Below are 27,242 nucleotides of genomic sequence, written 5' to 3' on the forward strand. Positions count from 1 at the left end.
AGACTCCTAGTCCTAGTGGTATACCACTAAGTAATCATATTAACATTAGAGTTTAACTAGGACAACTACTAGTGTTTCCTCACTAGTTCCGTTTCTACTTTCTAGTCTTGCTCCATGTAGGTCATTTTGTTCGTTATGATCTGATGGTCCCCAGTGGGATATGCTTGATCTGATCGGTTATTGTAGATGATCAAATTAATTTGATCGATTTCCTTAAGCGTAGGTCTCTTCCCACTCAATTTGGTAATATTCTTCTATTCAATTAGGAGAGCCTATTATAAAGAGATACCTTGACTTAAATTGGGAAAGCTTGTTTACAAATAGTTGATTGCCCTTCATCTCAGATATTTAAGGATTAAGTGATGTTATGGTTTGAATTCAAGTTTTTAATTTTGAATTCAAATTTGAATATTGTAAACGAATCTTGTAAAATAGTTATGTTTTTTCTTTGCATTCTTTCAGTATGCTAAAACAGAGGTGTTCTTCTCGTTTCTTTGCATCTCATTCTTCAACTTGGTGTTTCCCTACTGGTGAAGGAATCTGGGTTTCTGATCATCTATCAGATCAATGTGGTCCCTCTCTGGGTTGGGTTATCATGTGTTTAATTTATTTGTTTTCACAAGTTCAAATCAACTGGGAATCTCTGAGCTCTTCTTCAAATTGGTTTTCTCGAGTTCAAGTTCAACTAGCTGTCTCGTTCTATAATGTATTATAAGCTCCAGTGATGGTAACTGTGATGTGATGCAATTCTATTAAAATCCATGGAGTAGCGATATGGCTGCCGGTTGGTAGTCCTCAGTGACTCAGTGTAAGGGTAACCAAAAGTTTCTGCAGTTGAATCAAGGAGTCGGAGGTTATTACAGTAAACAACAATGGCTTCATCGTGCAAACAATAATGGCCCAAGGTACTACTTCCTTCTTCCTTTTCTATCTCGCATGTCTTTGCCAGGCTTTTGGTTTTTGTTTCTGCATTTCATTTCCTACGTTCTATCTTCTATATGAATCCCAACTCCTAGAAGGCTACAAAACATCGAACTCTGATTAAAATTTGGGTCTCCGTTGTAAATCACTTGACTTTGGAGAATTAGATTAACGAATAATTTCCAAACACTAGTAGTTTGATAAACAAAAATCACCTAAACTTGTCTAAGATTCGCATAGAATCTTCTTTGCTTCTGCTTAGATTTGAATGGGAACTAATAATAAATCAGCTAACCAAAGGTCTCTTCTAATAAGAGGAATGTCAATTTCCTATTCCGCTAAATGAAAAATTCATCCAAAGACGAAGATGGAACACCCAGCCAATATTAACCATGAATAACAATGGAACTCTTCCAAATTGTAATAAACAAAGGGCATTCCACAAATATAGGATGAAGGTTCTCATATGCAAAATAACAAAGATTATATATCAAGACGATAATGTGCCCTTCTGGATGATTATGTCATCTCCTGGGAGCTTCAAATGTATTAGCCTCCGCCCAAAGACTGAATGGTGAGGTTTAATACCTTGACCAAATCAAGGAGTTCCATGAAACTCTTGAGCTCTGATTCTCAGATTTCATCCTAAGCAAGTCAAAAATACCCAGGATGTTTAAACTTTAAAGTCACAGAAAAAAAAATGTCATCTACTTGCGTTTGATGGAGAATGACGCTCTCAGCTAAGGTGCAGATATTCTGCTTAAAACTCGATTTAACATGAGGGAAATACCAATGAAAGTCAAATAAAGTCCAAGGCCTTTACCCTTCAGTATTGAAATAACATTTGATCAAGGCTTGAAAGATGGATAAATCATATTTTTTTCCTCATAGAAACACTGAAATTTGATTATTCATGCTTAACTGACCAGCAGAGCTTGCGCAAGAAATACTTATTGTACCTATTATCTCTCTCAACCTATGCCCCTCCAAACCCCTTTTCTTCTTTGACTTACTTTAAGAACCCAGGAGGATGTAGTCTTGATTGATTGAGGATCAGTTCTTTTAAGATCTCTAAAGAGAACCAACTTAAATGAGACCAAAAAAGGTTTCTTGATCTTAGAGTTATGTGATGAATACTTTAGAGATGGGGGACTGAGGTTTGTAGGTGTTAGAATGGGTTGAAACCTGGTGGGGTGTAGTTAATGATATATGGATATGATCCGCCAAGTTTGGTTGGATGGATGGCTAAATTGGAAACTACGAGGGCTCTTGGTTTTTGGGGAGTTTTGGCTGTGCATAAGTTCAAGAGAATATCTATACCTTGAAATTGGATGGTCAAATAGGGTCAATTGGGATAAGGTCCTTAGGGTTGGTGGGATGATGTACCTAAAAAGAAACATATCTAATGCTTAGATTGGTGTAGATTTGACCTTGGATTTTGGGTTTCTTGGAAGATTTGAAAATTCAAGAAAGAAAAAAAAGGGTTATACTAGAAAGAAAATGGAGTGTAGGCTGGCAGATAGCTGGATGGGGAGACTTAACGATGGGAATGCTTTCTTGAAGACTGTCTATTCAGCCAAAAAAAGATCTAGTCTTGAGTTTCTTGACCTCGCTTTAGAACTTTAAGAGTCTCTTTCAATCTTGGTCCTTCACTGACCAAATTTAACAAAAGCAGTATGCATCAGCATAATGCAAGACAATCACTCAAACCTGAGAAGCTTTATTGATCATATCAAGTTTGGGTCCCTTTCCATCAAGTGGAACGGTTTTATCTGTACATAATAAGCTGGAGATCTGATCTGATTTGAGTTCTTAATTGAACGTTAACTCAACATTGAAACTAATTTAAGGTAGAAACCAATTGACTTAGACCACCTTAAACTGCAGCAAGAACACAAGAAATGGTTATTCGTACTTAGCCTGGACATTTAACTTTTGTGCCTGTAGAATAGGCCAATGAACGCATAAACATATTAAACAAAAGCCCAACACACATAAATATCCACCCTAGGTTGATTTCAGAGGAAAATAGGCCAGTTTGGTGTTAGATCTGCATCAGCCCCAGCTTACCACTGTTGCTCATGAGATATTCAGATTGGAAGAGCAGATAATTTTTGCATCTAACATTACATCAGAATATCAGATTAATAGGAGATGTAGATCGCTAGTAACTCCACACACACGCACACACAAAAAAATAAAGGCAGGAAAAGAATGGGGAGACTGAAAAGGGCTAGTTTTGCTGGTCATTAACACTCACCTGAGAACTGAGTTCTCCCCAGCAAGACCTCCTTGGTTAATTACAGACTTCACGCATAAAACCCCTCCTCTGCCTCTCTCCCTTACATAACCCAAAACCCCTTTTAATTAACTGCTGTACCCTACTCAATACTGTCTTTGCCATCTGGACAACATTCTCTGTCCCCTGTCATAAGCTAACGTTAGGGTTGCTGTAGTGAAGGATTGTCGTATGGAAAGATCCAATGAGCCCGTTGCAGCTTGGAACAACTCATTATTGTGTCAGTTGAGTCATCAAATGAACCGGAAATTGGCAATTTCAGATAGTCCTCTTACACATAAAGTAGGGATGCGAATGGTTGCATACCTGACTTTTTCCCTTTAGCTGTAAACTGTACCACATAAATCATCAGAAAAATGAAATCAAGCCTCAATACAGAAATGTTGATTAAGAGTGGCCATCATGTTTCCCTCCTGTATGAGAGGCCAGACTAATAAGAGAACATGAATCACTCATAGTTGCAAAATAGATTTTCAGTTTATTCTCCTCATTTGTATTTATATTTGGGATTTACTTTCTGACACATTTGGTCTCTAATGATTTGTAACCATACATTTTGCACGTTTAGTATGATACTTTTTTCTTTGTCATAAAGATTTATAATTTGTAGCTGGTGCCATGGTCTGATCTATAGGATGGGAAGGTCTCTCAACTTGAGCATGTTTTCATCCGAGGTAGCAAAGTCAGGTAACTTTATTATTTATCATATGATAAATTTATTTGTTGATTATTTGATTATATTGGAACTACCGCATAGTCCGAAACAAAAGTTTCTAGAGCTGACCAAACTCCGTACCAAAACTAATTTGAGTTATAAATTCATCAGGTTTATGATCATACCTGACATGCTGAAGCACCGATGTTCTAGAGGCTTGATGCTAGAATCAAGGTATTCACACCACACACACATGATTGGTTTTCATTATTTCATCATATATAAGGTTCTGTTGTTCTTAACCATCTCTGTTTACTCTTACAGCGGAAGGGCTCAGCTCTTGGAGTAGGTTGCGGTCGTGCTTTTGCAATGCAGGCCAGGGTAAGTTAATTTTTTACTACGCACAAATTTTTGTTCTGCTGGGCCAGCATCCTTTTGAGGTAATCCAGGCCCCAGGGCCCTTTGGGTTCTGCTGGTAGGTATTCCAAGAACCCTTGTGATGGAAACCAGGTCTAGGGCTAGGGTTATTTTAGTAATTTTCCTAGACTTAGGTTTGCCCAGGAAATTCTAGCAAAGAGGGAAACTGAAACAGGGGGCTTTAGGTTATATTAAAGCTCTAAAACCCTGCTGTACTTGGTTATTGAGATCTGAAATTGATCAAACTTAGGGTTTCAGAGGCTCTTAAAATTTGGCAGAATTCTTCCTGCGAAGAAGATAAAGTGCTGGATTTTAGAACTTGAGAAAAACAAGGTTAAATAAGAAGGTAACTGTAGGGTTAATACCTAAAGGATGATACGACCTAATTGGAGTGAAAAGGGAGGCTTAAAGGGGCTGGGAAAAGGAAGCTGCAGGTATTGGGTTCTAGGGTAGCCATAGGGAAGAAGGGGAAGTTGGGGAGATGTGGTTTTAGGGGAGAGTTGGAGGAAGGGCCTAAATAGGGTTGTGGTAGGGTAGGGGAGAGACTGGGGAAGCTATGGGGTCTGAGAAGACTGCTACACAGGTGTGGCAGCAAGGACAGGGGGTAGGGGAAGTTGCACCGAACAGGGGAGGGGCAGGGTATGGGTGCGATGGCTTAGGGGAGGTGAGTAAGGGGTGGGAGAAGCTCTGTACTTACTTGGGGCTGCTGGTCAAAGGCTTGAAGACTGCTGTAAACTTGATTGCTGCAGTGATTGAATGCTTTAATACTTGAAGAATGTTGTTGATGATTGAAACCAGAAAATTAGAATGTTCAACTTGACGACCGCCGGGTCCCCCTTCAAAGGAACCCTGCCACACCTTGGCAATAAACCAGAAAATTAGAATGTTCAACTTGACAACCGCCAGGTCCCCCTTCAAAGGTACCCTGCCACACGTTGGCAATAAACACTCAATGATCTTTATTCATCCAAAAACTGAAAATTACATTGAATGAATATGCTATTTATAGCCTTAAAACAAAAGACTCTAAATGGGGTTGGAAATCCCTAATAGATAAAGATTCCAACTCTAGACCAAAACACTCAAAGGGATTCAAATTAGTACAAGACTACAACCCTAAAATTGGAATCTTACTAAAACACTATAATTTAACTTAAAAACACATGCTAATTAAGATAACTTAGGACTTAGTTACAACTTTAAATCAAACTAGAATTCTCTAAACAAAACCAAACTCCTAAAAGATAAGAACCCTCTTGGATGAGTAATCTTATCTTATCCAAAACTAACTTATAATGGACTTGTACTCTTCATATCTCAAAATTTACAAACCCAATAAAAAACTAAAATTAGATTCATAACCCTTGGATTGAGGGGATTCAATCCAGACCCATATTGAGCTTTAAAAGGCCTTGAAAATGGCCTTGAAAATGACCAAAATGCCTTTAAGGCTGATTCAACTAGCTTTAGATTAGTTTCTTTGGTCCAAGTTTTGAGCCCAATTATTTTATTATTAATTTTTTTTTTTTTGGGGGGGGGGGTGGTTCAACCATGTTCACATTACCTTGTGAGCTAAATCACTTGAACATATCAAAGCCTAAACGCAAGTTGACTTGTGATCATCTGTAATGGAGGGGATGCTTAACGGTTTAGTACAGTGGTTTCGTGCATGGGGACTAAGAGGCAAAAGTGGTGGGTAGGCACCAGATCTACAACATGGCTGATGGATGAAGCTGAAATTATGCAGTGAGGCCCCAAGATCCTTAGGTTGCAAGTCTAGGACAACCAAGAGGGTACTTGGGACAGGGGTGCATGGACGTATATGGAAGAGTTTGCCATTAGGTGGTAGGGTAAATTGTTAGAAGATTCACTATATTTCATATCGTAAGAATTGTCACAGAATTCATCCTGGTGGTATGACCAATGTGCTTGTTCAGCAGTTTATTTCCTGGTTTTCCAACCAAAAAAATTGTGATCTTCTATTAACAATTTATTGCTTGTTATGCAAGAAAAAACTAGCTTTGACCAATAGAATGAAGGTTGCCTATTTTCTTGTTTAGAATTTAGAGCTAGTGGTTAATGCAACTAAATACCTAATACAAAGAATTCGTATTTGTATATGTTCTCTCTAGAAATTTAGAATTCTAATGTTAAGCTGATGACAATGGACTGAAGTACGATCAGACTATTGTTTACCACTAGATCCCCTTGCGCTGCGATCTTTGTTCTGCTTTTGTTCACGAAGCCGCCTCTTGTTCAACCTCAACTCTTCGTGCTTCCTCCTCAGGCATCCATAATCCTGATTCTCGAGTATCTCTTGCCTCTCAGCCTTCATTAGCAGAGCCACTAATAGAGAAGATGGACTTGATTCCTGCAAAACCCGAAACTCGATAGACTTCCTTGAGTCTGTCTCGGTCGATGTGCTCCAGCCTCCGCTTCAATCTGTAGCTGCCCCCGAAAAAAGGATAGCCTCCACTGTGGTTGTCGCTTGTAGAAACAAACTGTCGATATCCCAGCTCGCGAAAACCTACCGTCGAAGCAGAAGAAAACTTAAAATCCTGTCGCCGGCGAGTAGTGCTATCCCCTAGACCTTCAAGGACCTACCGAAAGCTGCTCCCCTCTACAGAGCTGAGCCCTGAGCCCTGAGCCCTGAGCCTCTTTGCGCTGCCTCTGATGCCGCCATCGAATCGGAAAGCTCCCCCCTCCCTGCTGATACGACCAAGGCCTTAGGAGATATGCTTGCCTCCGCTCGATCGATTGTTAAGGCAAGGTCTGATCTGTTGACCAATTTTCCTGTAAATCTCGATCCTTCTCCCATGACTGTCTCCCCTGCGAGGTCCAGTGTGAGCCCAAATAGGAAAACCAACTTGTGCTTTACTGGTTCGACTCCCACCACCTCCGATATTAACCTAAACCTTTCCTATCCAGTGAAAAAATCCATTTTGCCCTCATCCCCTCCTTCTAAGAACCTTCCCGCTACCATCTACCATCAGCCCAAACCCATCTCCCAAAACCCAAAACCGTCTCCATCACCTTCGCCACCTTCTTTTGGGCCCCCTAAAAAGCTAAACCACATATATCCTAAACGTTCTAAACCTCTTATACCAGTGCTGCCCATCTCAAAAGCCCAATACCCATCCCACTACCATACAGCCCAAGCCTCTGCAAACAACAAACCTCGGCCCAATACCACCCCCGACTACCACTCAACCAAATTCCTCACCTCCTCGAGTTCCAAGCCCTCCTCCCCTCACCCTATGACACCTACAAACCTGAAACTTACAACCCTTGTCCCTAACCCGCCTTTCACCCCCTTGTCCTCCCCATTCCTGAAACTAGCTCCCTTTCCTCCTGCTCATCCATTGACCCCAATATATTTGAAACACCATCCCCTTTCTCTTCCCCATGTGAGAATCCCCTCCCCATTGCCCTTCCTTGCAGGATATGGATGCCCCCCTTGTTAGCTATGTTTGATTTCTTTATTTGGAATGTCAGGGGGCTCAACTCCCTTGAAAAGCAAGCTAATGTTAAAAATGCCATTAAATCCTCAAAAGTATCCCTTTGTGCCCTTCTTAAAACTCATGTCCATATGGACAATACCCTTCGGATAGCTCTGTCTATTGCTCCCTCTTGGTCTTTCATCTCTAACACTTCCCCTTTTATCAAAGATCGTATTTGGATTCTTTGGGATCCCTCTAGATTTCAAATTTCTCTCATTCGTTCCAATCCCCAGCTTATGCATCTCAACATCCTTGATAACCTCTCCCATCCCTTTCTCCTCACCATTATCTATGGCTTCAATCGAGCCGCGATCGTGCTCCTCTTTGGGAAGACCTTAGATCTATCTCCATCGCTTCCCCTAATACTCCCGGGGATTGGCGGGATTTTAACATCATTAGGTTTTCCCATGAGCGTGTCGGCGGCTCCCCTCTGGATCCTGTCGCAATGAATGACTTCAATTCCGCATTGATGATTCAGGGATTTCCGACCTCCGCTGGTCGGGTTATTCCCTCTTGGCATAATCGCGCTCGGGTCAAGCTCGAATGCCTCCAAGCTTGATAGATTCCTCTCCAACGACTGGCCTCCTCCTTCCCGCCTCCTATGCCTCCTTCTCTAATTCCAATCTTTCTGATCGCTCTCCCTGCTTTGTCCAAATCTCTCAGCCCACCTCTTTTGGTCCGAAGCCCTTCAAATTCTTTGATATGTGGACTTCTAGCGATTCTTTTATTTCCACTATCATGGATGCCTGGTCTAGGTCTGTCCATTGTCATTCTTTCCCTCTTGTTGCCTTTGCTCGAAGGCCGCAATGCCAAAGAAGCTCTTCGCTCCCGGAACTCCGCTTCCTTTGGCAATATCTTGGCGAGCTCCTCTTGCCGCTCTGATCTTCAGTCCACCCAATCCCTTCTCCAAATTGATCCTTTCAACTCCTCCCTCGCGGAGGAGGAAAAATCTCTCTCCTCTAAACTCTCCTCCCTTCTTTCCTCAGAAGAAAGCTTCCTCCGCCAGAAAGCTAGAATCAAGTGGCTTGATTTAGGGGATTCCAATTCCGCTTTCTTTCATCGTTCCCTCAAAGCTCGGAATAACTTCAATTCCATCCCTTCCCTCATCACCAATAATAGTATCTGCATCTCTGATCCCGTTAGCATCAAGGTTGAGATTGTCTCCTTTTTCTCCAATCTTCTCTCCCCCTCCCTCCCTCCTCGCAACCTCTCCCCCTAATCGCATTAACAAGTTTGTTGATCCTTCTGCAATCTCCTCTCTCTGGGCTATCCCTTCCTCGGAAGAAATCCTTCTTGCCATCCACTCCCACAAGCCTAATAAGGCCCCAGGTCCGGATGGGTTCAATATGGGCTTCTTCCTTGCCACTTAGGACTTCATTGAGGATGATCTTATCCATGCCACCCCTCTCAGCTCTCTTCCATCAACCAAACTTTCCTCTGCCTCATTCCCAATAAACATGGGGCTTTTTCCCTCTCTAACTTCCGCCCCATCTCCTCTGCAACCTCCTCTATAAATTCATCTCTAAAATCCTTGTGAATAGGCTCAAACGCGTGGTTCCCTCTCTTGTGAGTTGAATCAATTGGCTTTCATCTCAAGCCGTAGCATTGCGGATAACATCCTCCTTTGTGCGGAGATTGTCCGCGGCTTTGATAGATCCGCTCATTCCTAGTGCGCTCCTTAAGGTTGATCTCCATAAAACTTTTGACTCTATTTGTTGGGATTTCATTTGGGATGTCCTCTTCTCCATGGGTTTCCCTCCCCCCCCTTCATCCTCTGGATCGAGCCCTGTATCTCTTCTCCCCTCTCCATCTTGGTCAACGGATCTCCGGCAGGATTCTTCCCTTCCCGTGTTGGCATTCGCAAGGTTGCCCCCCTCTCCTTACCGTTCTCTCTTGCCTTGGAGGTCCTCTCGCATCCTCCAATCCAAGCGATCAGCTCCTCATCTCCCCCATCCCCAAGTGGGACCCTAAACCTCACCCACCTTGCTTGCTGATGACCTTAGGATTTTCTCTAAAGTTGATCACCTGTCCATTTCCTCTCTACTCTCTCGCAGTTTGAACCCTTTCGGGCTTCGTGCTAACTAGACAAATCCACAATCTTTCTATTTGGAGTCCCCGACCGCTCTGCCTCTCTCCTCCACCTCTCGGGATTCTCCCTGGATCTTTCCCTGTTGTGTACCTTGGCCTCCCGCTCATTCCGGGTAGGCTCACTCGCCACCACCGCCTTCCTATGCTTGACAACATTCGTAAGAAGCTTAAGCGTGGAAGGGTAAGCTTCTATCTTTCGCCGGTAGAGTGGTGCTCATCCGATCGTGCTACGGTCTTCCTATCTCTATTGGTGCGGAATCTTCTCGATTCCCAAATCTACCATCTATGCCATGGAATCTTTATCCTGTGCCTTCCTTTGGAAAGGGCAGGAAGCCACGCGCTTCATTCACTCGATCGTTGGTCTTCCATCTGCCGCCCTACCTCTGAAGGTGACTTGGGTATTCGTCGAATCATTGATGTTAATATTGTCTGCCTTCTCAAACTAATTTGGAAAATTGCTGCAAAGCATGATTCTATCTGGGCTAGGTGGGTCTACTCTTTCCATTTTTGATCGGATTCCCTCTGGATTGTCCCTATGCCCTCTAATCCCTTTTGAGTCTGGAGGAAAATTTTCTTGCTGTGCCTCCGCGCCATTTCCGCTATATCCACTTCCATCTCATCCGGCTCCTCCACCTCCTTCGGCTTGACCGTGGCATCCGATGGGCATTCTCTATAACATCTTTGGTCCCCGTAGTGTCTATGATTCCCGTATGCTTAAAACCACCCCTTGTCCAACTTCATTTCTAATGAATCTTGGATACCTTCCCCTCTCCCCATTCTCACACAGGTTTGGGAATCCCTTCCCCCAATCTCTAACTCCTCTAGAGATCTCATTGTTTGGCTCCCCTCCCCCACCAAAACATTCACCGCCTCTTCGGCATGGAACCTCATCCGATCCCATAGCCCTAAGCCTCCCTGGCCCCCCTTGGTTTGGTTCAAAGGCTTCATTCCCTACCATTCCCTTACCCTTTGGAGAGCCCTCAACCTAGCCCTCCCAACCCGGTCCTTCCTTATTGGCTGCCATATCCCTACTAACCCCAATTGCATCCTTTCTTGGAGCGGCTTGGAGAACCTTGAGCACATTTTCTTCTCTTGCCCCTTCTCCAGATCTCTCTGGGGAAAAGCCCTTGCTTCCATTTGGTCCCGCTCGAGACGATCGTATGGGTTCTTTAGAGATTGGTCTTGGATTTTGAGAAACTTTTCAGGCTCCTCCATTTGCGATCGAATTGGTAAGCTATTCTATTGTGCCTTGATCCATCACCTATGGTGGGAGCGCAATATGAGGAGATGGACTTCCAAATCCCATTCTATTGAGAGGATTTGGAATGCCATCTATTATGATGTCTCTTCTAGGCTAATAGCTATCCCCCATCCCCCTGTTGATGATACCCCAAGGAACAGGCTCATTGTTGTCTCCTGGGGTCTTAATTCTCCTTTCCGGCCTTATGCTTAAAGGCCTTGTTCTCTTGGTTTCTTTTGTTTAATATATTTTTATTCATCCAAAAAAAAAAAAAAAAGCATCTGCTAAAATGAATTTGTCGAGTGTATGTTTGACTTTCAGAAGTCATGGTTTCTACTTATTTCGAATTATATCCTTTTGTAAACCAACTGATCAAATCTTACTGTTTAGACTTCTTTTGCCACCTGATTACACCATATGGTTGCTCCATGCTCTTTCTGTGGTGTATGGAGTGGAGCATCCTTGCCAACTATGTTATGCACCATAGTAATACATTGGCAAACCCAAAAGAATGCTTGTAAAGGCTTATGGGCTTATGCCAATAAAACATATTTATTTCATGATCCTCAATCCATATGAACTTGAACCACTTGACCGTATAATGTACCAAAAGAAGAGGATGGGGAGGAAGTAGAAAAACATCCATCTGCGGTTACCTTATTAATATGTACTAATGTACCTTATATCCTGTTTGCAATTTTATTTGGTATATAGAATCTGCGGTACACTTAGTATTTCATGAAATATTGTTGCCTGATTTGATTTCGCAATTTCTGGAAGCTGTTTGTGCTTTGAAGGTGTTTTAGTTACATGTGTAGAACTTCAATGTTCACTTCGTTGATGGTGTTTTCATAGAAAAGGAAGAAATGATATTGTTCTTTGAAGTCCAGCAAATGTGGTTGATGAACGCATAAATAAGTCCTAGCAATATTTGTTTGTTCCAGAAACATTTCCATAATAAGTACAATGATGATGCTTTAGATTGGTTGCATTTATCTATTATTTGGTATGAAACTAGTTCTTGGTGTACTGATTCTTGAGATAGCCTTCTTACCTGTTACCATATTAAACATTGACATGTATCCAAGAAGAATTTCAAATAAACTTATTTGCCATTTTGCACTTAGATCCTTTGTTACTGATTTAGGGTACTTGAGTGCAAGTTGGAGGATCTGTTAACCATATGATTAGATAGAATGTGGACTAAGACATATTTACTTGCTCATCTGCAGGCTCAGGCTGCTGGACGTGGTGCTCCTCCTGGTAGAGGTGTTGTGCCACCTGTACGGAGGTAACCTGTAATTTGGGAAGGAATCCTGGCTGCTTAGTTCCTTGATGCGGAGTTAAGTTCTTACAAGTATACTGTCTTCATTAGTGTAAGAAGAGGTTGCTAAGGAGTGGTGGTGCAAATGGTTTTATTTGTAGTTGATGTCATCTGGTTTTCACCCGAATTTCTCCCCGGATTCATCTTGAACGAATGACACCTAAATTTTGATTGCAGAACCTGTGTTTTTGCCTATGTATTCCAATAGGATAGGATGTTCTAGACACTGCTCCAATGTTATGGAATAGTTTGTGGTATATGAGTTGAAACATTCTTCACTTCTATTTACTCCGTTTCCTCTTTTCTCTGGGTCATGCATTTGGAGTGCAGACTTGATGTGTATACAAAGCTTGGCTGTGTTTGTTTGGATACTTTGAAGATGCTCACATTTTAAGCGGAAACTTGGACATGGGCTTAAATATATTCAAGATTACATCGGCTGTATTGGCTGAACTTGAGATTTGCCAGGAGCAATTCAAGTGATAATTAAATCTGCATCCAATATTAGGCAAACAATGGTTCCTCATTATATTGGCCGAGCTAACAGGAATGGTAGAAATATTTTGTGTTGAAAGGAATGATATGAAATATACGGATGTGGGATTACCTGCACGTTTATCCTTTCAAAACACTGTATAGAATTGTTTGGGAACCTGTGACGTGTTCTATTGAAAGTACAAAAAATGAAAATTTATAGCCACTGGGCAACTGTGAGGAAAATCGACCTTGCTTGGGTCATGCGTGCGCAAGACCATCAAGCCAAGCATTTCAGGAGGTCAGATTGGAATTTCGGTCGAAATTTCGATATCGACTGTTGAAATTCAACGGTCGAGATTGAAATTTCGACTTGATGGTCATGTGCATTTAAGGCGCATGACCCAAGCAAAATTAGAGGAAAATGAGCCTCCGAAGGAATGGGTTGCTTGTTACGCAGTTGAACGTTGAGCGTGCTGCTTGCCCATTTTATGGATCGAATGCTCTTTCCAGGGATAGATTCCTACGTGTTACTCATTGGAAGTGTACTGAAGTACAGCGTTCGTTGAGAAAGTTGTCAGGACACGTTTGTTTGATAACCCATCAAAACAAAACACTTTTATCAAACAGTTTTCCATCAATTCTTTGTTTCTTGAAGCGATAAATACCATTTATTGGTGGGTTATCAAACGAGTCCTAGCAATGCCTGTGACCGGCAGGTAAGAAGCCAATCAAAAGCGTCTGTTGGGGATTACATCCACAAGCACAATGCCAAGGTTGCTCAATTGTGAGAGTTAGCACAGGGTCCAGAGCAACTCCCCATTAGGGGAGGGGTGTCTCGCTTCTTCACTACATAATAGTTGGCCCTTGTGAGACTCATTGGAATTTCTTGTATTTATTGGAAAAACATGAGTAGAATACATACAATGCAAACTCCTTAAAACTCCAAAGGGCTGACCAAACATGATTCCCTTCCCAGTTTGAATCTAACGAATATGGAGGATGATATAGATTCCTAAATCAATCTGATGGTGTGATTACCCCTTTCTGTTTTAGTTAATTTCATAGGATCTACTGATAATACTATTCACCGTTGTTCTTCAATGGTTTTTAATATGCAGTTCCCAGGATCTTGGGAATTCTGTGATGAACCGGATTATTGTTCGCGGCTGTGCGGATATCCTCCGCGCAGACCTATAAGGATGACACGTGTTCTCATAAAATCAAACGGTTGAGAGGTGAGGGAAAATTGGTCATTGGTTTAAAAATTTTCGTAAATTACAAAAACCCACCTCATATGAATTTGAATTTGCAGAAAAGATCACTTTTACCGTATTGTTGAAAAACGTCTTGAGTGAAACCCTACCGTCATTTATGTGCCTCTTCTCCGGCGATGTGGTTTTGGAAAGTTAAGAAACGCCTAACCTTTGCACTTCTTAAACGACTACTTTGATATTGTCAATGATTTGAATCCAACACTTCTCCAGTTAACTGCACCGCAGATGATCTCTGTTGATACTGGTCTCATTGTTGATGATTTAAATCCAACACTTCTCCAGTTAACTGCACCGCAGATGACCTTTCACACTAACTGGTGATTGCTGTATTTTCCAAGTTTTGTAATGCAGATTTTGAAGTGTTCTTTCGTTTTTAGGGAGTGTTGTAGCCATTTTTCAATGATATGATAATGTATAATCAACTGAGAGAATCTGAAAAACATTACATCCATATTAGTAAAAGATCATTCATGGGAAGGATTGTCATCGGGATTAAAAATGTTCTGTTGACTATTTATGTGCAAGAAAGATAGGTTCTTTCAGAGGATGAATTCAGAATCCATAATTGCAGTGCCATAATATATATTCAGAGGAAGGTATGGAGGATCGAATCCCTGGTTCTCCTTGTGCTGTTGGTTGAACAAGAACTTCAGAAGGATGGTATGCTTTTATGGTAAGGATTCGTTGTAGACCGGTTCAGACTTCTGTGAACCACTGTTGACACATGTCTCTTAAAAAAATAGAATTTGCAGAAAGATCATTTCATCAAATTGGGAAAACAAGTTTGAATGAAACCCTAGCCATCGTTCATCAGCCTTTTCTCCGGTGGCGACGAAACCCACCCTGAGTCTCTCTCAACAACCGCTTATTCTTGCTCTCTAGAACACCCGCCATTAAGAAACCAGGAAAATTCACAATGAAGGTGAAGGCGTGGTCCTGATTCGTGAAACAGAGAGGAAAACCTAAAAGGAAGCCATGATTAAGCTTGAATCTTGAATCTTCAAGAAGGTAGGTTAAGTTCAAGATTTATGAAAATCTTCAAAAAAGGATATTTGTATGGACTGAAAATACTTGTCAAGTCGGTTTCTTGACGCCAGACGAAAGCTTGAAATTGCATTGTTCGTTTCGACAAAAATTCAAGGCCTTCAAAATCCAATTTCCTGACATCTCCTCCTCCATAAGATATCAAAGTAGTCGTTTAAGAAGTGCAAAGGTTGGGCGTTTCTTAACTTTCCAAAACCACATCGCCGGAGAAGAGGCACATAAATGACGGTAGGGTTTCACTCAAGACGTTTTTCAACAATACGGTAAAAGTGATCTTTTCTGCAAATTCAAATTCATATGAGGTGGATTTTTGTAATTTACGAAAATTTTTAAACCAATGACCAATTTTCGCTCACCTCTCAACCGTTTGATTTTATGAGAACACGTGTCATCCTTATAGGTCTGCGCGGATGATATCCGCGCAGCCGCGAACAAGAATCCGCGTTGAAGCAGTCATAATATGCAGTTCCCAGGATCTTGGGAATTCTGTGATGAACCCACGTTGAAGCAATCGATAAGATTGAATTCTTGGAAATCCAGCGCCAGCGAATATGGAGAAACGATAAATTGATGGAGAAAAGAAAAGATTTGATGAGAAAATTAAATGCCGATACTGAAGATGAGTAACTCGTTTAAAAAACATAGTTTTCACTTTTCAAAGAGACGGTGTGTTTCAAAAAGACGTTACTCTCTCTCACCGCCGGTGAAGATCAACAGTTGTTTACTCACTTTCTTTTCTGAAAAACTAATAGTAACCCGTGATGGAAGGTTAACATAATTAATTAATGAGACGAAAATTAGAAACTTTCTTGACGATTCAGATAACAATTCCTACCCCAAAAAAAAATAAAAAAATCAGATAACAATTCGCGCGTTTTGAACCGAAAGAGAGTTTTCTTTTCTGTAACCGCCATCAACGTTGTCGCGAGTGGAAAAATAACGACGGTAACACACATAAGACGCAAAAAAATATATTGACATATTTGATTTCATTCATATGTAACAACTTACAAGATTCAGGATTCAAACAGTTATTGTTCTAGTCACAAATAACTAAAATTTACAAGGTCTTAATGAGACCACAAGTAATCAAGATTCAGATTGTTCTGGCATTTCAGATTGTTTTGGCATTGTAAAACGACACAATGGGCACGTGTTCTTGTACTCCAACCACTTGACGATGCATTCGCTGTGAAAAAAATGTGAACAATCCAACTTTATGATGTCAGCTCCTCCCACGTAATCATCCATGCAAATCATACACAAGTCTGCAGAAGAGGTATCATGTAATTTCTTCATCTCCAAAGCCTCAATAGAAGATTTTGAAGCAGGAAGCAAGCTAAAACCTTCATCTCCATTCAAACTGGCTTCAAATTCTCTAATTTCTTGCCAAATATCTACATACTCTACCAAACAGACGTCAATAATTATGAAGATAGTCAGCTCTCCATCATCTTTGTCGGTTTTGTAGAACTCTGCCTCTTCAAAAGCATATGTAGATATCTCTTCTTTCAATCTCTCAACGCAGACAGAAGGGATCTCAAGTTCTATAAGCATAGTGTGGATATGAGACTTACTAACTTGAGGGATGAGGAGGCTATGAAACTCAACGTCCAATTGTTTCACCGGTAAGAGATTAGTTGTCTGCTCAAGAATAATTGAATCGCCATCATCGTTTGGAAATGTTGCCCTAACATCCTTACGTTCAACCCCGAAATAGATTTTGACTCCGATTTCAGCTTCAGCACCGACTCCGACTTCAGGTATAAACCGGGAACTGAGACATGAAATAATTGCCCGACGCCTTCGACGCAAAAAGTGAAGCATGATTGAGTGACCCGGCCGTGAATTTCAAAATCAAAAGGAATTCAGACAAAAGAAAACGAGATAGCAAGAGAAGGAACACGGAAGAATGGCAGGACGAGATGGTAAGTAAGAAAAGGGGCTCGCCGCTCGCCAGTTATATATAAGAAAAGACTCCTAGTCCTAGTGGTATACCACTAAGTAATCATATTAACATTAGAGTTTAACTAGGACAACTGCTAGTGTGTTTCCTCACTAGTTCCGTTTCTACTTTCTAGTCTTGCTCCTCCATGTAGGTCATTTTGTTCGTTATGATCTGATGGTCCCCAGTGGGAATATGCTTGATCTGATCGGTTATTGTAGATGATCAAATTAATTTGATCGATTTCCTTAAGCGTAGGTCTCTTCCCACTCAATTTGGTAATATTCTTCTATTCAATTAGGAGAGCCTATTATAAAGAGATACCTTGACTTAAATTGGGAAAGCTTGTTTACAAATAGTTGATTGCCCTTCATCTCAGATATTTAAGGATTAAGTGATGTTATGGTTTGAATTCAAGTTTTTAATTTTGAATTCAAATTTGAATATTGTAAACGAATCTTGTAAAATAGTTATGTTTTTTCTTTGCATTCTTTCAGTATTGCTAAAAGGTGTTCTTCTCGTTTGTTTGCATCTCTTTCTTCAACTTGGTGTCTCCCTGGTGGAGGAATCTGGGTTTCTGATCATCTATCAGATCAATGTGATCCCTCTCTGGGTTGGGTTACCATGTGTTTAATTTATTCGTTTTCACAAGTTCAAATCAACTGGGAATCTCTGAGCTCTTCTTCAAATTGGTTTTCTCTGAGTTCAAGTTCAACTAGCTGTCTCGTTGTATAATGTATTATAAGCTCCAGTGATGGTAACTGTGATGTGATGCAATTCTATTAAAATCCATGGAGTAGCGATATGGCTGCCGGTTGGTAGTCCTCAGTGACTCAGTGTAAGGGTAACCAAAAGTTTCTGCAGTTGAATCAAGGAGTCGGAGGTTATTACAGTAAACAACAATGGCTTCATCGTGCAAACAATAATGGCCCAAGGTACTACTTCCTTCTTCCTTTTCTATCTCGCATGTCTTTGCCAGGCTTTTGGTTTTTGTTTTTGCATTTCATTTCCTATGTTCTATCTTCTATATGAATCCCAACTCCTAGAAGGCGACAAAACATCGAACTCTGATTAAAGTTTGGGTCTCGGTTATAAATCACTTGACTTTGGAGAATTAGATTAACGAATAATTTCCAAACACTAGTAGTTTGATAAACAAAAATCACCTAAACTTGTCTAAGATTCGCATAGAATCTTCTTTGCTTCTGCTTAGATTTGAATGGGAACTAATAATAAATCAGCTAACCAAAGGTCTCTTCTAATAAGAGGAATGTCAATTTCCTATTCCGCTAAATGAAAAAATTCATCCAAAGACGAAGATGGAACACCCAGCCAATATTAACCATGAATAACAATGGAACTCTTCCAAATTGTAATAAACAAAGGGCATTCCACAAATATAGGATGAAGGTTCTCATATGCAAAATAACAAAGATTATATATCAAGACGATAATATGCCCTTCTGAATGATTATGCCACTCCAGGGAGCTTCAAATGTATTAGCCTCCGCCCAAAGACTGAAAGGTGAGGTTTAATACCTTGACCAAATCAAGGAGTTCCATGAAACTCTTGAGCTCTGATTCTCAGATTTCATCCTAAGCAAGTCAAAAATACCCAGGATGTTTAAACTTTAAAGTCACAGAAAAAAAAATGTCATCTACTTGCGTTTGATGGAGAATGACGCTCTCAGCTAAGGTGCAGATATTCTGCTTAAAACTCGATTTAACATGAGGGAAATACCAATGAAAGTCAAATAAAGTCCAAGGCCTTTACCCTTCAGTATTGAAATAACATTTGATCAAGGCTTGAAAGATGGATAAATCATTTTTTTTTCCTCATAGAAACACTGAAATTTGATTATTCATGCTTAACTGACCAGCAGAGCTTGCGCAAGAAATACTTATTGTACCTATTATCTCTCTCAACCTATGCCCCTCCATACCCCTTTTCTTCTTTGACTTACTTTAAGAACCCATGAAGATGTAGTCTTGATTGATTGAGGATCAATTCCTTTAAGATCTCTAAAGAGAACCAACTTAAATGAGACCAAAAAAGGTTTCTTGATCTTAGAGTTATGTGATGAATACTTTAGAGATGGGGGACTGAGGTTTGTAGGTGTTAGAATGGGTTGAAACCTGGTGGGTGTAGTTAATGATATAAGGATATGATCCGCCAAGTTTGGTTGGATGGATGGCTAAATTGGAAAATACGAGGGCTCTTGGTTTTTGGGGAGTTTTGGCTGTGCATAAGTTCAAGAGAATATCTATACCTTGAAATTGGATGGTCAAATAGGGTCAATTGGGATAAGGTCCCTAGGGTTGGTGGGATGATGTACCTGAAAAGAAACATATCTAATGCTTAGATTGTTGTAGATTTGACCTTGGATTTTGGGTTTATTGGAAGATTTGAAAATTCAAGAAAGATAAAAAAGAAAAGAGAGGGGTTATACAGAAAGGAAATGGAGGTAGGCTGGCAGATAGCTGGATGGGGAGACTTAACGATTGGAATGCTTCTTGAAGACTGTCTATTCAGCCAAAAAGATCTAGTCTTGAGTCTCTTGACCTCGCTTTAGAACTTTAACAGTCTCTTTCAATCTTGGTCCTGCACTGACCAAATTTAACAAAAGCAGTATGCATCAGCATAATGCAAGGCAATCACTCAAACCTGAGAAGCTTTATTGATCATATCAAGTTTGGGTCCCTTTCCATCAAGTGGAGCAGTTTTATCTGTACATAATAAGCTGGAGATCTGATCTGATTTGAGTTCTTAATTGAACGTTAACTCAACATTGAAACTAATTTAAGGTAGAAACCAATTGACCTAGACCACCTTAAACTGCAGCAAGAACACCAGAAATGGTTATTTGTAATTAGCCTGGACATTTAACTTTTGCGCCTGTAGAATAGGCCAATGAACGCATAAACATATTAAACAAAAGCCCAACACACATAAATATCCACCCTAGGTTGATTTCAGAGGAAAATAGGCCAGTTTGGTGTTAGATCTGCACCAGCCCCAGCTTACCACTGTTGCTCATGAGATATTCAGATATGAAGAGCAGATAAATTTTTGCATCTAACATTACATCAGAGTATCAGATTAATAGGAGGTGTAGACTGCTAGTAAATCCACACACAAAAAAAAAATAAAGGCAGGAAAATAATGGGGAGACTGAAAAGGCTAATTTTGCCGGTCATTAACACTCACCTGAGAACTGAGTTCTCCCCAGTGTGACCTCCTTAGTTAATTACAGACTTCACACATAAAACCCCTCCTCTGCCTCTCTCCCTTACATAACCCAAAACCCCTTTTAACTAACTGCTGTACCCTACCCAATACTGTCTTTGCCATCTGGACAACATTCTCTGTCCCCTGTCATAAGCTAAAGTTAAGGTTGCTGTAGTGAAGGATTGTCTTATGGAAAGATCCAATGAGCCCGTTGCAGCTTGGAACAACTCATTGTTGTGTCAGTTGAGTCATCAAATGAACCGGAAATTGGCTATTTCAGATAGTCCTCTTACACATAAAGTAGGGATGCGAATGGTTGCATACCTGACTTCTTCCCTTTAGCTGTGAACTGTACCACAGAAATCATCAGAAAAATGAAATCAAGCCTCAATACAGAAATGTTGATTAAGAGTGGCCATCATGTTTCCCTCCTGTATGAGAGGCCAGACTAATAAGAGAACATGAATCACTCATGGATTTTTGTCCACTACGGTTCTGACATCCTCCGGTTTCCCCCTGTTCTCCCTTTGATTTTTTTACACGTATTAAATTCAAATCTAACGGTCAAAAACATTCCATTTTCAAAATGAGAGTTGGGGCTTGAACGAACTTCTTCCCTCGTTCAGTTTTTCCCTCTTCGGCTGCCATTGTTCTTCTATTTGAAGAACTCAGGTGCCATCGTTCGCTGCCGCTGTTCTTCCATTTGAAGACCTCAGGTGCCATCGTTCCTCACGAATCACCGGATTTTTGTCCTACGGCTTCAACCATCCTTCGCTGCCGCTGTTCTTTAGTTGCAATATCAGAAGGTGAAGAAGTTCTGCAACTCTCAACCTCTCTAACAGGTAGACTCGTTTTTTCATTTCTTTGCCAAACAAAGAACAGAGAAAATTAAATTAATCCCTTCGTAGGAGAAATCACCGCTCATTGGGAGAGAATCCGATAAATTAATCCCTCTGTTCCACGGATTTGCTCGAATGAATTTTTTTTTTTCTTTCAAGGCAACCGAAATCCCTCTATAGCTGTACTTGGTGGACAAAAGTCCATCTTTGGTCTGTCACAATCTCTCTCGCTTTCTCTTCCCGCTCTTCTCCTCCTTCCCCTGCTATAAATACAGCTATAGAGGGAGAACTGAGTCATAGGTGTCTGCAATTCTGAACTTTGCAGAGCGAGTAGCCAAATGGAGAGAAAAAGATGGAGAGTGGGTTACTCTGGGTAGGATTGACAGTTCTGATTGGAGGGTTTATTGGGTTTTGCAGATTGCTCAAGAATGTTAATTCCTGGTTATATGAATCCAAACTGGGTGATAAACGGGCTAATATCCCTCCAGGCGATATGGGTTGGCCTTTGATTGGCAATATGTGGACTTTCCTCAAAGCTTTCAAGTCCATTGAGGCTGATACCTTCTTCACAAGCTATTTCCAGAAGTCAGTAATCTCTTAATCTGTTCTTTCTTTAACTTTCATAGTTATCTGTGTTAGTTGTTACTGTTGTTTCTGCTGTTCCCTTTTGAAATAATTAAGATTGTTTGAGATAAGTATGAATTTCGAACAGATGTAGATAAAGGTAAGAGAAGGGAATGATAACATCTATTAGAACAGTGTCTGATGGTTAATTTTTTGAGGAATCATAGGAGGAGGATGGGGGAATGCTAGAGGGTTGGAGTACCAAGAATGCACTTCTCAATGCTATTTTTTTTATTTCCCTTTGCCTGTTTTTGATGTTTATGTTGTTCTGCATTTTCTACCTTTAATGCAGTGAACTCCAACTTGCAACTAACAATTAACCTATTTTTGCTAACACTCTTTATGTAAGTAGGTGAATCTTTAGCTCAAATAGAAGAACACATGGGCCCACCCATGAGATGGTGGTTCGATTCCACTAATATTCGATATCTTTGTAGGTCTCTCAGATCTTTACTTGGTTCTATATTATGTGAAGATTTGTTATAATGTTTTAGATAGCCATCATACCATTTGATTGGATATTTATTTTTCAATCCGATCTTTGGTTAGACAAATGAAGTGTAAAAGCATTTTTGAGACTGGTCTTTTTGTTGCCCTGAAAAGAAAAATAAGGAAAATTCTTTCTGAGTCTTGGTGGACTTGAACCACCATCTCATGGGTGTGACCCCATGTGCTCTTCCAGTTGAGCTAAAGACTCATTTATCTAAGACCTACCCAGCCTCTTGAATCTAACCAAAGCCTCTGAGTGTGATTCTCTACTCAATTGTTCAGTTTATTTTTGGTTATTTATGTATTCTGTCTTAGAATTTCCTATCTTTATGTTATTAGTTTGCTTGGATGATCAATTAGTGCCATAGTGGTTTCTGTCTTAGGCTTTCTATTGTTAGATTTCAATATAAAGCTCATGTAACAACTGTCTATGACAATAACAACTCACATTGGTTCGCGACTTGCTCCTCCAACATTAATGTTCATGAACTAGTGCCGCTAAGTGCTAACATGGCATTAGCATGCCCTTGGTTTAGGAAATTGCTAGTTTATAGATGTCCCAATCATGTTCTTTGGTTATGACAAAACAGTTGCATCAAAACCCATGATCTACAAGGTTCAGGAACTTAGTATGTGTCTCAGTATGTTGGGATGATGTCTTAGCCACTGAAGAAACAAAACCATGCAAATTCTGGTCTATCATCATGACATGAATTAAGCTGATACCCATAATATCAAATATTTCTAGAAGTAGTAGCTAGGCTTCTCAGATGGGTAAGATCTCCCAATTGAGGGTGGGACACTTGGACTGGAATAACAAATTCAAATTGCAGTCAGGTTTGGGATGAATCTTCAAGGCTTGCTTCAGTGAAGAAGTCTTCCATTTCTTTGTTTATCAGCTATGTTTTGTTCATAGTTTTTTAATCACTGTGGAACCATAAAGGTTTTTGAAATTATTTATGATTCTTATTCTTAAATTTTGTCTTAGAAGCCTGTTGACTTACCTTTGCAATTTAGTATTTTTTGAATTATTTATCGGAAAAGGAAAAAAGATGGATTGGAAGAGGGCTAAATTCCTTTGTTAGTCATGAATTGAAAAAAAGGAAGAGATCTTACATATTTGATAGTTCATCTGTTCCTCAATTATTAATAAATTGTTAGGAAAAATTCTTGGAGATGCACAATTAGGATACATCCACCTGAGATGAATGGATGTGAATAAATGAAGAACATATATCATAGTTATGCTCCTTATAACAACGCATTTATTTTGTTTGTGAAATGAAAACGTGTTTTGCACTAATTGGTAGCATTTTTGTGCCTTTGAACTAGTCAGGAAACCAGTTGACTTGAGTGGCTATAAACATCCACTTGAGCTTCTTCAGATTCTTCCTGCAAAGTCAACTATGAGAGGACCCGACTGTGGCTCACAAATTGGACCAAACAATCCAAAATTTGTCTTGGTATTGTCTATCATATTTTGTATGCTAATTATATTTCTAAAGTTTGTGAGCCTACAAGGATCGTAAATGAATATGATCTTGGTCTAATTTTTCATTTATTTTGGCTATAGGGAATGCAAGCTTTGTTGGACCTAATTTTTGCAGTTGATGGCTCTGTATCAGATGCAGTAAAGCTTTTGGGGTATAAAAAATTCCACTATTTGTTGGAGTTATGAAATATTTGATATAATACAGCAGGCATTCTGGTTCTTTGCTTTAACATGTTTTACCATACCCTAACCCACTATCAATTAGAATCATTGCATTCTCTCTTGAATGTTGCAGGTTAAGCACTGGTGCACTGTCACGTTTGATATTATCTGACGATTATCTTAGAATGGCTGTAAATGAACTAAGGACATCCAAGGTATGCTTATATAGAATCAGGCAATGTTCAAAGTTCCTCATCTAAATCTTACTATAGTAATGTATGGACACCCTATTCATGTTTCATATGAAAGTTTTCTGTCAGTTTTCCTTGTTTCGTAGTGTTGGGGTGATTGATGACATATACACTGTTTTTAGCGATGTAAACTGTCTCTTTTCCCCTTCTCTCTTTCAGTTGAATGAAAAATGGACCATTAACATTGATAGAATTATTTTAAGAAAGATATGGTTGTCCAAGATGCGACATGTTGACATAAACATACTTGAGAAACTCAAGCAACTTCTGCTGCAAAGCGCACCAGTGTTTCTTCTTCAATGTTCACGTAGGTCAATAGCTCAGGTAATTTAACTGCAAAAGCCAAAGAAGTTCAAAATATATGATTAAAGTTTGAAACCAAGCTGAATGTAACAATCAAAAGAACAACTTGGTACTCTGGGTGGCAAAACATCCATACTTGTTGTTTAGGATATGGATTCTTGTTGTCTGATTCAGTTCCAAAACCAAACACTTCTGATGCTCCGGCGTTGAGAATGCTTTCCGGCATCTCCCCCGCCTCCCTCCACCCCTCCCTCTCCATCTGCTGCCCTCAGTAACCTTCCATCTACCTCCACTCTCCCCATCTCTCTTGAAAATGCTCCCCCTTCCATCCCTGAACCCCCTCCGAAAGCCTGGAACTCCATGTTCACATCCACCCACCCTCCATTTCCATCTCTTCCCTCCGTTGACTGCAACCTATCTTTCATTCCCCCCTCTACCTCCCCTGACTCCACTCTCTTGGTTCACTGTCCCTCCTTTGCCACTGCCGATAGCATCCGGCACTGGAATCTTGCTGTGCTCGGTCAATCTCTTGGCCCTTGCCCTCCCCCTGGCATTGTCAAAGCCTCTCTGTCTAAGCAATGGAATGCTCCTGGCTCTTTGGAAACATACCTGATAGATGCTAATACCTTCCTTTTTAAGCTCACCTCTCTGACCTTTTTGCTGCCCTGAAAAGAAAAATGAAAGGAAAATTCTTTCTGAGTTTTGTGTACTTGAACCACCATCTCATGGGTGTGGCCTCATGTGCTCTTCTAGTTGAGCTAAAGACTCATTTATCTAAGACCTACCCAGCCTCTTGAATCTAACCAAAGCCTCTGAGTGTGATTCTCTACTCAATTGTTCAGTTTATTTTTGGTTATTTATGTATTCTGTTTTAGAATTTCCTATCTTTATGTTATTAGTTTGCTTAGATAATCAATTAGTGCCATAATGGTTTCTGTCTTAGGCTTTCTATTGTTAGATTTCAATATAAAGCTCATGTAACGACTGTCTATGACAGTAACAACTCACATTGGTTCGCAACTTGCTCCTCCAACATTAATGTTCATGAACTAGTGCTGCTAAGTGCTAACATGGCATCAGCATGCCCTTGGTTTAGGGAAATTGCTAGTTTATAGATGTCACAATCATGTTCTTTGGTTATGACAAAACAGTTGCATCAAAACCCATGAGCTACAAGGTTCAGGAACTCAATATGTGTATTCCTTTGACAAAAATACCCTTCTTGGCGTCCTCTGACTCGCCTTCACCTGTGTACTTTCCAAGTTGTGCTAGGGAGTTGGCCTTTGCTCGTACAAGGAGAGTTTCTTATGCAGCCTTCACATTCTCTGGCCTTCCTGCCCATGTCTTCAGGCAAGTGTTCTGAAGTGCTCTTGCATAAGAAAATGAAACATGCCATGGGTTTGCTCCTTGGTTCATAGCATTCAAGTTCAAAGTTGCTTCGACTTCTGATTGGCCACCTGAAAGGAACTATTTTGCCAAAGAAAAAAGAAAAGCAGTTACAAGGTAAACTTTCAATAGAAGTTCCTTTTTCTTCATTTTTTTTAATGTTTTTGCCCGCTCTTTTTTGAAACAATTAAAGTATGAAGAATGTCAAGATAAGCATACCATAATTCCTAGGACAGCGGGGGGAATCCTTCTATGAAGAAGTTTTAGAGTGTATTTAGCAACTTGCTCTGGTGTGGCTTTCTCCTTACATTCAACACCGGGTGTCACCATGCTGGGCTTGAGCAAAATCCCTTCAAACATAACATTGTTCTCTGCCATGTAGAAGAAAACCTTTGCCCACACTTTCAAGGCTACCTCAAAGGTCCTGTCAATTCCATGCTCTCCATACAGTAAAATTTCAGGTTCAACTATAGGAACCAAACCATTATCCTACATCAACAAAATGAGGAACTAACTAGTTAGTCCCATGGTGGGAGATCTCACTCTCGAGCGAGATCTCGAGCGAGATGGCGAGATCTCGGTCGAGATCTACCAAAATTTTGGCGTAATCTCGGTGGCCCATCTTGGTGGGTTTTAGGGTCCCGGTTGGGCTGAAATATGGTATCTAGCCTATTTAAGGCCTTTTGAACATATTGGTGGCCTTAGATTTGTGAGAAAATAACCCTAAGTATGTCTTCTAAGTCGACCCTATGTGTAAAATCAAAGTGATGTGAAATGCAAGGTTAGACAAGTAGACAACATGTAATGTAGAGATATCAAGTAATTCATGTTATCAACTATAAAGTATCAAATACATTACACATCAAACTATCAAAGAACTTAAATGTCTTCAAAATTTTACAACCATAAGAAGTTTTAGACTTCTAGTAAGTCATAAATCATAATCCATAAGTTCACAATCACAGAAGTATTGAGTAATAAGATTACAAGACAGCAAGAGTATCACTCAGCATTATGCATCAACTGATTCTGAACGGTGGCCACATATGACTCCCAAGTCAACTCATCACTGTAGTATGTCACATATCGGTTTAAATGTCACATTAAATTGGTTTCCATGAAAGTGTAGATCAAAGCTTATAGGTCAACATATATTTATATTAGACTTACACACCCATTGTAGAACATTCTATTTGAAAAAAATTCAAATTTGGGGGAAAATCTTACCTTTGTTGAAAATCTAGCTGAAATAAGCTTAAATGTTGATAATTTGATGTTGTAGA

General features: G+C 40.2%; 2 protein-coding genes and 1 long non-coding RNA gene across 5 annotated transcripts in view; 2 read left to right on the forward strand and 1 right to left on the reverse strand.

Annotated features, from left to right (window-relative positions):
* The first annotated feature begins 31 nt into the window (after nucleotides 1-31).
* Nucleotides 32-13,153, forward strand: LOC149015507 (uncharacterized). Its single transcript, XR_016173682.1, has 5 exons — nucleotides 32-905; nucleotides 3,816-3,907; nucleotides 4,047-4,109; nucleotides 4,200-4,256; nucleotides 12,353-13,153. It is a non-coding gene; the product is annotated as an uncharacterized LOC149015507 (long non-coding RNA).
* A 3,175-nt stretch (nucleotides 13,154-16,328) lies between these two features.
* Nucleotides 16,329-17,066, reverse strand: LOC149015508 (uncharacterized). Its single transcript, XM_089156540.1, has one exon. It carries the CDS (start codon nucleotides 17,064-17,066, stop codon nucleotides 16,329-16,331), a length of 738 nt encoding a protein of 245 aa, XP_089012666.1.
* Nucleotides 17,067-21,266: 4,200 nt separating this feature from the next.
* Nucleotides 21,267-27,242, forward strand: part of LOC149015509 (uncharacterized) — a 28,083-nt gene continuing 22,107 nt past the window's right edge. For 2 of the 3 annotated variants that reach the window (XR_016173416.1, XR_016173417.1), the window contains exons 1-5: nucleotides 21,267-21,837; nucleotides 23,702-23,828; nucleotides 23,939-24,009; nucleotides 24,153-24,234; nucleotides 25,837-26,076. Coding sequence is in view for 1 of the 3 variants with exons in the window: in XM_089155296.1 (XP_089011422.1) it covers nucleotides 21,605-21,837; nucleotides 23,702-23,828; nucleotides 23,939-24,009; nucleotides 24,153-24,234 (513 nt within the window). In the remaining 2 variants the exon portion in view is untranslated. The remainder of the gene's footprint in view (nucleotides 21,838-23,701; nucleotides 23,829-23,938; nucleotides 24,010-24,152; nucleotides 24,235-25,836; nucleotides 26,077-27,242) is intronic. The other variant, XM_089155296.1, reaches the window with a different exon arrangement.

Source organism: Hakea prostrata, chromosome 5, assembly GCF_041222555.1.
Source record: "Hakea prostrata isolate BN-2017 chromosome 5, UWA_Hpros_2, whole genome shotgun sequence".
NCBI lineage: Eukaryota > Viridiplantae > Streptophyta > Magnoliopsida > Proteales > Proteaceae > Hakea > Hakea prostrata.

Bases quoted from the DNA above. Each gene is read 5' to 3' on its own strand.
- LOC149015508 (XM_089156540.1), bottom strand. From the start codon at position 17,066: ATGCTTCACTTTTTGCGTCGAAGGCGTCGGGCAATTATTTCATGTCTC.